General features: G+C 32.8%; 1 protein-coding gene across 3 annotated transcripts; it reads right to left on the bottom strand.

The window, feature by feature from the left end:
- Positions 1-1,481: 1,481 nt before the first annotated feature.
- On the bottom strand, positions 1,482-14,301 carry Bma-unc-104 (Uncharacterized protein; the record flags this gene model as incomplete). Of its 3 annotated transcripts, none has more annotated exons than XM_043078583.1 (34): positions 1,482-1,565; positions 1,775-1,912; positions 2,061-2,201; positions 2,507-2,666; positions 2,926-2,993; positions 3,108-3,329; positions 3,436-3,581; positions 3,920-4,017; positions 4,660-4,863; positions 5,067-5,286; positions 5,456-5,559; positions 5,643-5,735; positions 5,927-6,057; positions 6,148-6,232; positions 6,358-6,487; positions 6,612-6,776; positions 6,872-6,993; positions 7,067-7,207; positions 7,936-8,073; positions 9,264-9,436; positions 9,578-9,741; positions 9,992-10,112; positions 10,284-10,438; positions 10,827-11,098; positions 11,355-11,434; positions 11,554-11,708; positions 11,945-12,144; positions 12,425-12,585; positions 12,745-12,888; positions 13,006-13,117; positions 13,211-13,389; positions 13,488-13,656; positions 13,776-13,926; positions 14,202-14,301. In XM_043078583.1, 34 exons carry the CDS (start codon positions 14,299-14,301, stop codon positions 1,482-1,484), a joined length of 4,926 nt encoding a protein of 1,641 aa, XP_042934517.1. The 3 variants fall into 3 exon arrangements, with proteins under 3 accessions (XP_042934517.1, XP_001899912.2, XP_042934516.1); XM_001899877.2 differs by having other exon boundaries at positions 3,911-4,017; XM_043078582.1 differs by having other exon boundaries at positions 3,911-4,017; positions 4,606-4,863.
- Positions 14,302-15,558: the final 1,257 nt, after the last annotated feature.

Raw genomic sequence — 15,558 nt, forward strand, 5'->3', positions numbered from 1 at the left:
AACTGCAAAAGCACTAATGAAACAAGAAAGTCTCTCCTACCCTTTTCGTTGTCCATCATAGATTCAATCGATGACACTGTAACTAAGAAAATACTCTGATATTACCGTTGGGAACAACGAGTTCAACACTACTTAGTCCAATTACGGCATAACCTTTACAAATATAGTTGTTTGTATAAAAGTATAGTTTATTTGTACAGTAACATCGATCTTAAATTCATGTATTAATGGGAAAAGAGAAATGGGACGAATAGGAATTAGGAAGACAGTAGGGAAATTGATAAAATAGTGGATGCTTTCAACAATAGTTGCAAAAATAGATCCAATATCAAACAAGCGGAAATATGCGTTTGTTCTCACAAATTTAAGCGAAATTAAAATATTTGGATTCACAACAAAGCTGTCTTATCTTAATTATGGAGCAAAATCCAATATTCATTCCAACAGTTGTGAGTGAAACACTTACCTAATACGATGATACGCTTATTTTACCCAATATCACTGACTAGTTCAATTAGTAAATTTTTTCATTATAATAAGTTCAACTTTTAGAACTAAATTGTTCTGAGCAACTAAGTAATAATAAATCATTCCACCTACGACCATCACAGATTATTTGAAACTTTTAGTTTCCATTAATTATTTCGGCCCCGTACTAACACTTAGATTTTGTCCTTTGTAAGGGTAGAAATATGGATAAAGCTATGGAAAAGTAGCGACTTTCATACAAATATCAGGATAATACATGAAAAATATTTCCTTGATAAGCAAGAGGCCTAAAATCAGTCAATGTTATTCTATTTTAGCTAATTTAAATCTCTTTCCCGAAGATAACTGTCGTTCAACTCATCGACAGATAAACTGCTTGGAAAATAATGGTTATTAGATACAGATGATCATCTATCGCTTATCGAAAGTAATATCAAAGCCTATTTATATGACAACAGAAAACATACTGCTCTGACAACACTCTAAGCAAACAAAATATCAATAAAAATTAAGTGAGCAAAGAGAGAAATTATAGCTTAATTTGTACAAACTTTTAACAAAATTCCGATTTGAAAAAGAAAATAGCACAAATTCTTCCCTACTGTAACGACGGAATTTTTGTTTTATCAATATTTTTTTACAAAGAAAATCATCGCTGGTAAAAAATGAATTAAGAAAATACGAAGTGTTAGCTTCCGTTAATTTATTTGGAAGTTTCAATAAAACTACTTAAAAAATTCCGTTTTATGTAAACAAATTTCCTTTGAATTGTTTTTCCTAAAAATATTTCACCGCTATCAGTTGACATCACTTTTACAAAATATGAAATTCATTCATTGCTGAGTGAAGAAAAGCAGAAAGAGTGAAAAGGAAGAAGAGCCAAAATAATCATTTCAGTATCATTTGATAATGATAACATGCTTCTCTTCACGATACCCATATAGTAGTAGCAATTGTAGCAGCAGATACTAGCAGTGGAGAAACATAGTTCATCATAGAGGGATACCCACTGATCCTTTCTTGGATCGCAACTGGCCTGCTAGTAACGGATTGATAGCATAGAGCCAATCATACATCTGAAACCATTCATAAATTTACTTAAAAAAAAAAAAAAAAAAAAACACTAATGACTTAAATGAGTTTCGATACCTTGAACACTTTTTGGTTGGTAGTTATACGTGTAAATATTGTCAGGTAATGCAAGTAAAATTGATAAAATCTAATAGGATGTAATTTCAAATATTGTTAACATTGGATATAACGTTGGGAAGAGGGAAAAACCAACTTGATTATCTACCGTCTGCATCAAGAAACCGCGATGATTTGTGCACACTGAAAAGGTATTCGGTACCTTAAGCATCGCTTGCTGATCTTCCGAATATTCCACTCGTGCATTTGCTAGATTTATTATACCACGAATTACCTAAATGTTTCAGCGTTGATGAAAAGTAAACATTTTTAGTAGAATAAAAAATAATTTCAATTTAAATGTTTTACCTTTTTAAATTAGATCAGGAGAAATTAATAAATTTAACTTAAAATGTATGAAATATGATGAAGATAACAATGACCAAATCTCTGTCATCACGAAATAATAGAATATATGGCCTCCTCACAACCACCCATCGCTTTACCCAGCCTTGCGTCTTTTCTTCTAAGAAATTCATGTAACCTTTCTTGGAAACAACGATTCCCACACGCTCTTCTGTCACCTGTAACTTCAACAAACTTCACGTCAATTACTTTAAATGGTATAATCAAGTAAGCTTATTAGCGAAATTTCATTAGCATGCTTCTCATACCCTATAAATCTCAACCACATCAGTGTCACATAATATCGGTTTATTCTAACAGTGTTTAGTAGCTGTTTCACTACCTATTTCCTTTTTTATTTCTAGTTTTTAGTGCAACTTTTCAGTTAATAATTGCTTCTAATACTGTAAGTGGAATATGAAAACAATTAAAATTTTAATTTGCTAATTGCCTTATGTTACAAAGAAGGCTGAAGCGAAGTTACCTCAGGAACTAATAGAGACATTTGTGAGATTCGACTTCCACTCATTGAACGCTGCACGCCTTCATCGGTCTCATTGGAACTAAGTACCAGATTTTGGTTTGATTTCGACTTTAATTTATTCAAAAATTCAAGTGATAGCGAAGAATTAACCAGTAAATTCCTGAAAGAATAAGATTTTATTTGCAACTAATCTTCAATACGTTTTCACATTTCAAGTCTGTAGTTTTCACAAAAGAAATTTAAAGCATTTCGCACAATCAAAAAAAAAAAATAAACCTCGAAATCCATTTGATGGACCATGATGAGACAAAGAGTTACCGATGGGTATAATATATTTTTTTAAATCTCCTTAATTTTTATAATTTTTCGTATTACTTTTATGTTGAATTATTTTGTCTCCAAACTGAATGTCGTCTAACCTATCGGAAGTAGGACTTGTGATACTGTCTCCTAATGAAGATAATGTTTGGTCACTCTGATCCATTGCCTGCAATAAAAATGATCATTGTTGACCAGTAGAATGTACTTAAACTTATTGGGATAAGAAGATAGAGATAAGCAAAATAATATTCAGAAGTCCAGAAACTAAATAAAAAGCAACCTTTCCAGTAGGTGGTTCTTTGTTTATTGGTATTCTCTGCTTGATTAGACGAAGTACTTTCTGTGCCAGACCTGCCTCCTTCTCTGTTAATTTGCATGTTGTCGGAATGGGATATTTTGGTATTGTTGGGGAAAGTGGTGTTTTAATATCGTTTTCTTCTCCCACCTTCTTTCCTGACTTTAGTTTGTTTCGAAGACGAAGAAATAGTCTAACACGTTCTACCTGAAACATTTCAGCAAAATATCCCTTGTCATACTGCAAAAACTCTACGTATCTGTTATTCATCATCAATTTTCATTAAATAATTTCTAATAGTCCTGTCATATACCTGTTGCAATCGTGTCAATCTTTCCAACTCCCATTGATGTTCGAATATAAGTGAATCGCCACGTGGACGCCATAAGCCAAGATTCTCTTCGCCTCGAACGTACGCAGACGAAGTATCCAGTACGCGACGTTGCCTCCGTGCAGCACCTATTGTTGGATAAAAATTTGTTAACTATAGTTAATTGTGAATAAATTGTAAACACCGCAACCATGCTAGCAGAAATGAAATCATATTAAGTAAGGCTGTAGTCTACATGCGTCACATCCCTATAAATGTTACGATCAAATTTCATACATAGGGACAAATTCAGACAATTCAATATTGTGCAAAATTATTTGGAAAAAATTTTAATTTTCTAAATTTTCTGGGCAGCTTAACGAAAAATTTATGCAACAGTTATCACAATAAAACGATTGAAATGAACACGTACAACAAAGAGATAGAGAACACTTAAAAGCACAATCGACAAGCACACCTGGACTACCTTTGTCGAGAGCTTCCTTGACAGTAAGTTCGTAAACGCCAGGTACACGATTCATTTCTGGACTTTTGCTTATTCCACCAATCAACGACCGACAAAACCTTAATTTTTGAATTTACTAAACAACAGTCATTATCACTTGGTGTAAGCAAAAGCATGGTTCTAATCCTATCCTGGAGCTGAAAACTTTTGTAAGAAATTGGTCCTTCTTTTAAAGGAATAAGAAATAGGAAATTATATGGAAATTCAACATGGGAAAAGGTGGAACAGATGTAAGGTTCCCAGCTTACTGTGCTTAAGTCGTTGAATAATCTTTGGTTTTGCTTATAATTGCATTTTTTATGCCACGCAAGTTTGTACCTATTTATTAAATATTCTACAAAGTAATCCATTTTTATTTGAATTAGCCACGATAAATATCATTTGAAGTAGATTTAGCATAAAGAAAGAAAGCAATTTAGTAAGAAAAACACAAGAGGAATGATCAGATAATTAAGTGAGCAGGTAAGATTGTTGTTAGTTCAATTGGATTGTTTGCTGATGTTTCGCAGTGTATGGTAAACTTGAATTAGCTGCATATCTACAAACAGCTAAGTATTGAATAAGTGCGAGTAAGTAGGTAAAGGTAAAAGAAGGAAAAGCAAGCGAGAGGCTCGTTTTGTTGCGTTTTGTGCTGTTCTCAAAATAACCTTAAAAAGCATATAATAAGGCCGTATTTGTATAGGGCGACTATTGTTGGTAACCTGCTGGCGGCTGAGATTTTCGAGTCTCTGGCATAAATCATCATGCAAAGATCCTTCGTAATCACTGCTGGTTGGGTGCAATTCTCTAGTTCCATGTAGGCAGATAACGTCATATACACTTGCTCACCATAGTTTGATACTTTATTAAGAAGAGGAGAATTATGCAGTGAACTGTCCCAAGCTGCTTCAAACTGGAAGAACACCCTGGAAAATATATGAAATTTATTGATTTTGGGATAAAAACTTGGACCAACTTTAAAATGAAGCAATGCTTCATTTCTTTCTGGAGCTGAAATATGGTTCATTTTAGATAAAATAATTTTTGAGACTGTGATGATAAGCTTTTATTCTTCTTGATAAGGGAAACCTCGACATAGTTTTGGATTTTTATTATTTTCTCTGCATACCTGTCATCCATCGAGAATTCTAAGAACGTTCCTGGAAATAGTCCCAAAGATAGTACGTCGACATCTTCACCACTCCATTCTGGTGTTGATCGTATCCGACCGACTACTAATTCTTGACAGTCCTTCCATTTTACATCATCGCCTTTTTCATGGCATATTGTAATTTTCAACCGTCGTTGAATCCCTTGATGGAGCAGAAATATGCCATGGGTTAGTAGACCTAAATCATAATCGGTAAAAAAAAGGAGTTTCTTAAATAAAATCTTAATTTTCAGCAGAACATTCAATACATTCAATTCTTAGATTCCGGAAAAATATTTCCGGAATCCTGAGAATTATTTAAGTTCATAAATTTCGTTTATATTCATATGTTACAATCGCTCACTCACCCTGGGCATGGTCTACAGTTGCTGGAACATATTCACCATTGCTTCCAAGCTCACAAATTTCGAACCACACAAGTAGATCATATTTCGATCGTACTTGACTCAGACTATAATGTCAGATCATTATGAACTAGCTCAGACATGTCAAAATACACTCCTCATCCATCTCAAAAACGCATGAAGGGATTACTTGTTTGGAATGATGGTGGCTTTTTTACTTCTAACAGGTGTTGCGATTAATAATGATGGTTGCTGGAACGATAATTTTGTTGATAATCTTCGCCTAAAATTCAGATTTTCATTTCCATTCCATAATCATAATCAAACTAGACTTTTAGTGTAATTTATTTGCCTAAATTAAGTATTGGCCTACTCTAACTTTTCTGCAGAGCTTATTTTGATTAGGGAAAGCAGTATTAATTAAATCAAAGTTAATTCGATACACAACACATAATCGATCGGAATAAGTTATACCCGAGGGAACTGTTCTGACGTTCATAAACAAACTGCTGCAGAGATGGCTTGTAATGACCAAAAACTTCGAATATGATAGGGAAATGATTGACATAATGTAAAAATGTTGGCGACATGACCACTCGAATATTCTGTAATTATAAAATTAAAATTATCAACAAAATAAATTGATTGAGCAAGCGTCGACTGAATGACAAAGTAAAGTGCTTTTGACTACTTACCTGAACATGACCAAACGTTAAGGAAGTTTTCGTTGTATTTTTCATTGGTTCGGTTGAGAATGCTTCATCATGACGATGCAAGAAACTGTAATATTTTAAAATATGTTTAGAGTCATAAAATTCTTGCTCCTAAAGTCCAATAAATGAAAAGATAGAGAATTAAAAATAGTTAAAATTAAATTTAGCTGTTTAATCATGAAAAAGACTAACTTGAATTGGCAAAACACGTCACTATATTGTTCGGAAATGTCAGATGCTTCAATAATAGTAATACGGAAACAGTATTCTCTATCAGGTTGCATGTGTTTTGGATAATGCACAGTTTCTTCGTCCATTTTTTCTGGAAATTTTTTATTGATATTCAAATTGTCTACTATCAAAATAAATCATAATTCTGAAATTCAAAATTCAAATCCTCTATGAAATACAGACTGTCAGAACTGTAAATTAAAAAAGAAACTCACCGATGCTTTGTTGCATTTCATCATCTTTTGTATTAATACCTTCTACGAAACGCTCATTTGTTGATTCTAATGTGGTGTTCGTTGGTTGAACTCTCTTTGTGAAGTCTTCCTTACGGAAGTGACACTTTACCGACTGGTTAACACCTTTCAATGGTTTCATCTCATCTGAATTATATCATAACATATTTGTTGGGATGATTTAATGAAAATATATCCTTTATTAGCAATAATTTCTACCCGTAAGGAACGGTAAAACATACCATCCAGAACAGGCTCTATAGCAACCCGAAGATGACCTTTGACTTCGGCTCTTTCATTGACAATCACAACTTTATGCACAAGAGGCACATTATGCACTAGATTATTTAAATAAACGAAAGCCCTGCAAACACAGAGAAAAATGAAATTATAAAATAAAGCTTAATTTAACTATGTAATAGATAAATAATATTAACCTTCCGATCATTCGAAACCACGGGAAACGGTCATAAAAAGGATCTGTACCCATTAATGCATCGATCATTGGATCTTCTGGACTTTCAGAGCTATATCCCTCTTCCATATGATACATTTCACGCATCGACTCCAAACGTTGCCTTAATAAGACTTTTTTTAAATTATGTCAAGTTTGAAGATAATTCGGAAAAAAATATATAATAAAGAGAAATATAATATAATTCGGATTGTAATTCAAAAATGGTTGCAATATTTTAATTATATTTGATTTGTTCTAAACCAAAAATTGAGCAACATTCGATTAACGTTTTTTTTTTTTTTTTTTTTTTTTTAAAAAAAAAAAAAAGAATCTTAATAAGATCATAAGTACTGATCCCTTTTTTAAAAAAATATGCACCGAATGTTACTCAGATTTTATGGATCAGCTTAGGTAATCCTCCCAAAAATCTTCTACTTTTTCTTCTAAAATGTTTAAAAATGCAAATTATAGCGTTAAATATTAGGCTCCTTTCTCAATAATAGAACTGAACCTATTTCTAACATTACATTTAAAAGTTTATATTACTATTAGCTAAGACAAATATTAAAAGTTTTCAAAATTTTTAAATCAACTTATGAAGTCACCCTGAGCATCTAGCATATCTTTCCATAGCAAGTGAGAAGATATATATATATATATACAATCTTAATTCGAGCTTGATTAAGTGAAATTTTCAGGAATAAATAAATATTGAGCTATTGTTGACGAAAAATCTCTAACAAGTGTATCACGAAGTGCTAATAAAAAGGTGTATTATGGTTAGATGGGTGCAAAAGCTACAGTTTAGAATCATGCTTGCGAAATAGAGGTTGAGATGAGGTGAAGCACCTGTCAGGTATAAGTCTCGCAGGATTGAATTGCATAGCACTAAGCCAACATTGATGCTGTTCCTCTTCGGGACTATCCGGAGTACACGCATCACTTATATCGGCATTGTAGGAGCGACGCATACCTTCCAATCTCATTCTGCAACCAACTCAATTTCTATTTAATTCTTTAAACTTTCGAGTACTTTCTCTCTTATAATCTAGAAAATAAATAATCATTTCATAGAAAATTTCACATTCGCTCGCAGATATTTTTGGTTTCTATGAACAGAAATTTTCTATGGATAAAAATTTATTTAGGATGATTTAGTGGATGAATTTAAATTTGAAAAATGCAGAACTGATGGATAGTAATTGACAGCAGTCAAGGAAACAACAAAAAGATTCAGTTGAATTTCTAACTTTACAGAGTTAAAAGCTTAAAATATAGGTTTAGAAATGAAGCCTTCTTCATTCCCCTTTTTTCCCTCGAAAAGAACTGAAACAAGAAAGCAAGAATATGGTTAACACAAGCGAAGAAATGTTTCTCCCAAATTGTGGTTGAAAGATATATTGTAGATAAATCATCATCACAATAACTTGGTTGCTTAGGAAGTTAGAATTGATATGATGAAAGCACTTTATATGTTTCAAATATTAGGGAATATTGTAAACAATCAACTTAAAGTGAAATTAAAAAGGTGCCATATTTAGTAAAGTTGGTATAATTTGACAAAGAATTACAATTCTAAGCAAGTTCATCAAATAGATAAAATCTAAAATATTCAGCTGATCTGACAAGTATGCGGAAAGATTAATCATTAAAGTGAGATCTCTGCTATGAGTTCTAAATGAAACAGAATGCTGAAAATCCTAACTTCAATTACAGTCCCCCTCTTCGGTATCTTTTTTGATGGTCACATTTTTGGGATAAAGAAAAATAATGAAAAGGTGAGAAGTGCATGCCTGGATATTATCATCATCAACATAATATTGTGTCTAAACAGCACTGATCAAAATAATGCATTACATATTTGATGAAAATCATAGCAAAATCGTAGGTGTTTTACATGTATCAATTGTTGTAATCGATTTAGGTAAAAAGCTATAGACAAAAAAAAGTCCAATAATTACAAATCAAGTCTTGGATGGATAAGTAGATGCAACGAAAGAAGTCATACAGCTTATCCTAGTCTAGTCTAATATCAAAGGATATTTTTTGAAAACAACTAATATATTACATTTCACACAGTTCATGCAACAATCTACTAGCTCGCATTGAAATTCTGGCTATACTACACGGGTGCGTAAGTGCGTAAGTGCAAATCAAATCTGAACAGAAAATATTACTTTAGTTTTTCGATACTCCAGTAATGCATTGCACCATTCTTTAAGTCTTGCACCTGCACCGCAACAACTGTTTTTGGATATGGGCGCAAGGACAAATCTTCACCAGGTAAAAGTAGATCCGGCGGTAACGGACTATACATTGTGTCTGTTAATAAAACAAATTGGAATTGTACCTGAAATTATGAATATAATTGATCGGGAAGGACTATAATTCTCAATAACATATGATAATGATAATTTATAGTATTGATAATAGGACATAGCAGTGGAACCATGAAAAATCTTTAAAAAGTATTCTTCCAAGAGTTTTCAACCTTCTTTCGTAATTCAACAGAAATAGCGTTCGCCTCCTTCAGGAAAATTGCATTTCCCCACAGATCGTCCCGAACTGAAGTAAACTGATGATAGCGCCATTTCGTTGCTGTGCAACGAGCAATTCGTTCCTCTTCTGGGGTCCATTTACACTCTGGCTCAGCCACTGAAATTCATAATAACTGCTTTTAAAATGTTAAATGTTAAAGAAAATTCATTATTTTTCATCAAACATATGTGAATATAATTCAATTCAATCTCATATAAGTTCAACCGAAATCAAGATTTTATTATGCTTATGCAATTAAATTTCAAACCTTAACTTCTCTTCTAAGCCATTGGCTTGTAATAATAATGTTGGTAATCAATTTATCGCTGCCATCAGCTTCTATTGACAGTGTTTCTTTAAAGTTTACCGAAATTGAGTAAGCTGCTTGTAAGAAAGCGTTCGCCATCCCACGTGGAACACGTAGATGAAATCATGCTTTGTGCCAAATCAACTTGTCGTTGTAATGTCTCGATACGCATTTCGTACTCCTAAAATATCCACATGATTATTACCATTTCAATAATCCTTCTCATCTATTAATGCTGTTGGTTAAGATTATATGTTTAAGGTCACAGTTTTAGACCATAGCTCATTAGCATTAGCAAGAATTAAATTTTTGCTTCAGAATTACGAGCAACAAGAAAATATCATAGCGTAACCTTCGTTTGTCGCATCATTTTCACTTCAAGTTCTTCACGTTCCCGGCGGTATTGTGATTCCATTTCGAGCATTTTTTTCTCCATTTCGGCTTTCAGATCGATGCCTTGTTTCTCTAACAGTTCTTGTTGAGCATATTTCCAATCTAATGTTTCACCTAAATAAGTAGCTCTCATTTATATGTCTAATTGTTTTGAGATCTAAGATAAGACTTTCTGCATTTTAAATGAAAAAATTAAAATCAAATTGCACTGTTGTCAAGTTTTACTGCACGAATTTAAGTTTTAAGTAAATAGCATTTTCCAAGTCTACCGTTTTGCTTTTTGCTTCCACTTTAATAATCATTGCTTTTTAATTCTTTACAATTTTTCAACTTCCTAATTCGAACTAGACATTAGTTCCTGAATATTCTGTTTCGAGTTGCAAAGAAGCGATTCTTTCAGTTGTTGAAAAGCCATAAATGATAGAATGGTATAATATTTAAAAGAGAGATGCTAAGTAAATGGACGTTATGATACCTTTGTAATGCTAAAAGGAAAACTTACTAGGCGCCAAATTTGTTAAATTTTGTCGACTTTGACGGGCTTCGATTGGATCATTATATCTAAACACGTGATATTTGCCTAGAATCACACGTGAGCCTGTGTGTAATACTTCCGAGGAGACAACTGGTTTGCCATTTACAAAACATTGAGCACCGGGCTCTGGAATCAAGTGTACTACTCCATCTTCGTTCAAGAAACGACAGTGCTCGTCGAGAATAAGCTGACCGCTAAGAAGAATATCCGGACGACGGGATGCTTCCGGCCGTCCAACTCTACAACAGTTCTCATGATGAATTTCAAAAAACATCCAAATGAAGCTTATAATTGTAAATCATGATTGTAAGTTGCAAACATAAATTGTAGTCGATTATTCATCATAGTCAAAGTTCAAAATAACCAATTCAACATTTTTAGTGCAACTTCAAAAGTTAATTTTTGACACCGTAAAAAGTAATATCAAACACTGAATGCCTTATTGGTACTTACATTTTCAATTCATTATATGGAGAATAATTGGGTAGTGCTTACCTTGTTATTCCTTCTTTCAAATAATAGAGTAAACATTCTGACATCAATGGATCTTCATTCAAATTTACCAAATGAGGGAACTGTAAAAAAACGCTGTTAAAAATTTTTTTGAAAATGTTATTACCAAATTACTCCTCCTCTGCCTTCTTTTATTGTGTGAAATATATGATAATAAATTTGAGATGAAGTAGCCATTAACCTTTTTTGGTGAGAAAACTCCGAGAGTGGTACCATCTGCTCCGGTAGCTAAACCCATTTCACGTAGTTCATCTTCACGCTGTTTGCGAATTTCATCAGTTTTGCGTAGCTTTTCCTCCCAGGTTTCATTAAGTTCAGCGATAAGTTTTTCGGATGCTACAAATACAACAAAGTGATTTTGGAATCTAAATTTCTATAACTGCTTAGAAAAATTCTAAGCATTCAATTTTTAATGTTTAAAAGTATGTTTGAAATTATTTTGTAATTTTCCATTGAATTCATATGAAAAAATTTTTTAACTAACTAGAAGTTTTTAAACTGTTAATAACAGCGTGCACTTTGTTGCTAAATTGAAACTTTAAAAAGATAAACAGAAAGAAGAGAAAGGCAACCTTTCAGTTGTTCAATAGTGTCATGATCTCTGGCGGAATAGATTGCTTTTTCATTCTGTGGATCATCACTATCGATACCTTTTAATTCAAGCAAACTGCGAAGTTTCAATACCTCCTCCTTCAATTCCCGAATCAGTTTCGCATTCGGATCCTCATTCACTTTTGCTTGGCATACAATTTGCTTGGCCCGATCCGCATACCTAAAATATCATCGAAAACTATATGAACTGCAGGATGTTGAATCATTGATTCATATGCTTCAGCACGAGTTAAAAAAAAAAAAAAAAAAAACTGACAGCAGTTGCAACTACAAAGGTCAATACGGAATAAAATGAGCGTAGGAACTTCTGATAAAACAAAAACAATATCATTATGCTGTCAACTTCAGATGATGATAAAATCAGTTGGGTTACTGAGAAATCTGATGCGTGAACAACATAACAACGAGTTTTCGTATTAAGGGGATCTCGAAAAGGGTACCTCAGTGTACTCAGCGTTTCGTCGAAGTTAATATCGGCAGGTGACAATGCAGCAATCATCGCAGTTTTCGAATTTCCCCCGAGATTCTCTCGCAAAAGCCAAGTGAGTACCGAATCGCGGTATGGTATCACTGATTTAGCCCTACATTTCTTTTTATTTGCCTAAAACAAGCTGCATATTTAAAAATATGAAAAAACTTAGATAAGTGGATTTGCAAAAATTTTTTCTTTAAAAAAAAAAGTTCTAAAAAATAAGCTGAAACTACCAAACATTAAAATATAAATCATTAATATCATAAGGATTTCATGTGAAGAGCTAACTTCTTCAGCCAATTTCGAGATGACAAGCCCAAGGGTCGTTAAACTTTTGTTGATATTGGCACCCTCTTTTAAACGCTGCCCCTCAGCACCAGTTGACGTGGCTCTTTCACTTCCAGCCAAGTCAACTAATGAAATCTTGCTGACCTATAATTTTAACATTAAAAAAAATTAAATAAACTTGTTGAATTCAAGCAAGAAATTTAGTTGAAAAGAATTTAAAACAGGTAGATGAAAGAAGAAATTCGTTCAAATGGAACTGGCCTTTTCGCAATCCAGATCTGCGTCCGGATCATGCTTCTTCTGGGTCAGAACAATTGTGAAGACAGCATGTGAACGACTCGACGTCGAATTCATATTTGTTGCAGCTACAGTTCTAAAAAGTATTCAATGGAAAGTGTCTGCAAACTATATTTGCAGGCTTAAAAAATAATAAAGTAATTTCAGAATCTGATTTCGGTTTCTTTACCTGGCTTTGTTTCCTTCATCCATTAAATCACAAATATCTTGATAGGAGCATACTGCTAATTTCGTAAGATCGTCAACATAAGGTCCAAGGAGAGGATGTTCTCGCACACGAAGATTTCCTCCATTTGATGGATTCAATAAATCTCGAACTCTTTCACAGTAGATCTCCATATATGATACCTAAGAAAACCCACAATAACGCAAGAAAATCAAAAAGCTCAGATCAATCTGTCCTAAAATATATGATGAGATTAGAAGAGTAAATTCAAATAACCTACCTCAACCGAATATTTCAAGTTCAGATCCGAATTGCTATGAATTTTTTGAAATAAATGATTACACAGTCGAGGAATAATACCCATTTCAGCCTCGTCATTCGGTTTACCCATCATTGTGTAACTCTTACCACTACCCGTTTGTCCATATGCAAATATGCAGACGTTGTATCTACGAAAGAATCAATTTTCCAAATTGAAAAAATATTAGAGAAAAGTGAAGAAATTTCAATTATCAATCATCGAAAAAAAAGATTTTATGCACAGACTCCTTTAAGTCAAAAAGCGTACCCCTCGAATGCATGGTCCAGCATTTCAACGCCCAAATCCTGGTAAACCTGTTGCTGACTTGCAAAATTACTGTCATCTTTATTGAATGACCAGTAGGAATAATCAAAGTTAAAACTATGAGTTCGTTCCGGACCGCTTCCACCAATTATTGCTAAATAATCAATTTTAATTCTCTCATGTCGGAAATGTCGGAAGAAAATAAAATACTCTTCTTTTCTAATATTTTTTTCTTTACCATTCTTGTCTAAACTTATCCTGCATGAGCATTTATTTTAGAATTCAATTTATTTGTTCTTGAAAAAAAAAAAAACTAAAAAAGTTATTCTTTAAATGTACCAATGTCTTTTCCTTTCCTTTCCAACTGCCTGTTTTAACTTCCTTTCGCTTTCTCTTATTAAAAACTACAGAAATAAAAGTGTAACTAACTTGTAGTACTTCCAGCCATTGCAATAATTATTTTAGCATTATTATTAATTTCGCGGTTGTTAAAAGGACGCACCCGGACAGCTACTTTGACAGATGACATGCTTGACCTAGGTTAATGCCTGAAAATCTACGAAATTATGCAGAATGACATTTAAAATGAATAGAGATGAGATGGAATGCATCACTAAAGTGATAAAGTCATCAAATGCTTGTTTCAATTAACTAAATGTTTGCTCTATCTATTTATATCTATGTGGGGCAGTTATTCTTAGCTTTTCTGTAAAAAATATAACTTTTAAATTACTTATTCAACCCGATACGATATTGTGCAAAATTTCGCATTTAATTTATATCAGACTATTGGATAATTCTCCTTTTTTACATCTTAATTACATCGAACTTGAATATTTAATTTTGTTACATTGAAATCTTTGAATGTTACATATATCAAAGAAAAATTTGAACATTAGGTAATGATTTGTTCAACTTTTTCCAAGCAAACAAGCAATAAAATAAAATAGCAAATATGGTTTGTAATTGCTCAAGATTTGAAATTTGGTACAAAATATTGGAAGAAATAGAAGTAAGAGAATAAAAAAAAAAGAGAGACTATTCATACTTAGTACATTTTGATAAAAATATATCATTTAGCCATGCAAAAATTAACCATATTATATCCATCCACTGATTCACTTGTTAAACGATTCCTTTTCTAACTGCTCATTTCTGAATGAAATGACAGAAAGTACAGAAATGAAGAAAAGTGAGTTAGAAGAGCTTACAAATCAAACGTTATTAAATGACAGTCAAAGATTAAGTGACAATGTCATCCGTCCACTCAATCCTTCAGCCACTATCAGTGCCATTCGCACGCACCATTCGGCGCTTCCATTAAAACACGAATAGATTGATGATGCAACAACACATTTTTTACTCATTATAAAAAAATGCCATTCGTCGTTTGCTTCTGTTCACCTCAACTTCTCACTTTTTCTTTCTCTCCCTCCCTCTCTTTCTTCCTTTTATTCCCTCTGAAACGGATTTTTTGCAAACAAGAGAAAAATTTTTTAAAAATAGTGAAATAAATGAACAAATGGCACTACCCACAAGAAAATCTTTGAAAGTTTGTAAAATGAAATGATGATTCAGATTTAAAATGTATTTTCGAAGTTTTAAAAGGAAGTTAGTATCTTTAAAAATAGATTTTTAATTTTTATAGCTATCATAATCTTTCTGTAATGGCTATTTCATACTGGATTATTTCAGCGCTTTGGGACGGAAGGTTAAGATATGTTATGACATTTTCAACCATATCATTATTTGTAAGAAAATAGTTCACAGTACTGATCAACGTGAA

Source organism: Brugia malayi, assembly GCF_000002995.4.
Source record: "Brugia malayi strain FR3 genome assembly, contig: Bm_v4_Chr2_contig_001, whole genome shotgun sequence".
Taxonomy (NCBI): Eukaryota; Metazoa; Nematoda; class Chromadorea; order Rhabditida; family Onchocercidae; genus Brugia; species Brugia malayi.